The sequence below is a fragment of the Arachis ipaensis genome, chromosome B08 (genome assembly GCF_000816755.2).
Source record: "Arachis ipaensis cultivar K30076 chromosome B08, Araip1.1, whole genome shotgun sequence".
Classification (NCBI taxonomy): domain Eukaryota; kingdom Viridiplantae; phylum Streptophyta; class Magnoliopsida; order Fabales; family Fabaceae; genus Arachis; species Arachis ipaensis.
The window spans coordinates 104,588,494-104,588,948 of record NC_029792.2 but is presented as its reverse complement, the minus strand read 5'-3'; the positions used below and the strand labels follow the sequence as shown (position 1 = coordinate 104,588,948).

At 38.7% G+C, this 455-nt stretch overlaps 1 protein-coding gene across 2 annotated transcripts in view; it reads left to right on the top strand.

Moving 5' to 3' along the window:
- Positions 1-419, top strand: part of LOC107613046 (ABC transporter D family member 2, chloroplastic) — a 10,579-nt gene extending 10,160 nt beyond the window's left edge. For both annotated transcript variants that reach the window (XM_016314880.2, XM_021109654.1), the window contains one exon: positions 9-419. In XM_016314880.2, coding sequence (XP_016170366.1) covers positions 9-194 — 186 coding nt within the window. In that variant the 3' untranslated portion in view covers positions 195-419. The remainder of the gene's footprint in view (positions 1-8) is intronic.

Sequence of the window (455 nt, the reverse complement as noted above, 5' to 3'; positions counted from 1 at the left end):
TGTTGCAGGCTCATTTGTACCAGCTGATTGGAGCAGCAGACATAACATACATCAGCATCGGCCACCGGTCGACGTTGCGCTATTACCACAGCAAGATCCTAAGCATATCCACAGCGGATTCCGACGATGAACAGTTAAATTGGAGTATTGGACCCACAAGACATGAATCCTCTCTAGAATTTACAAATCAATGATTTTAGGGAGCATCAGAATTGGTTGCAAATTTTGCAATGCTTTGATACGAGTGCTCCGAATTTGTTGAAATATAAGTTTGATGTACCTGGATGTCAATATGTAGGATTTTCCTTGCAACTAGCTGCTACAGCGTTCAACGTTCATATACACGTGAATGAATATTAGGAAACTTGGCCGTTTTCATTTCATTGTTTATAAGTGCTATTTCTAGCTCATTTTGGTAATGGTACTTATTTCTAACATTCTTTAAGATTTACTAT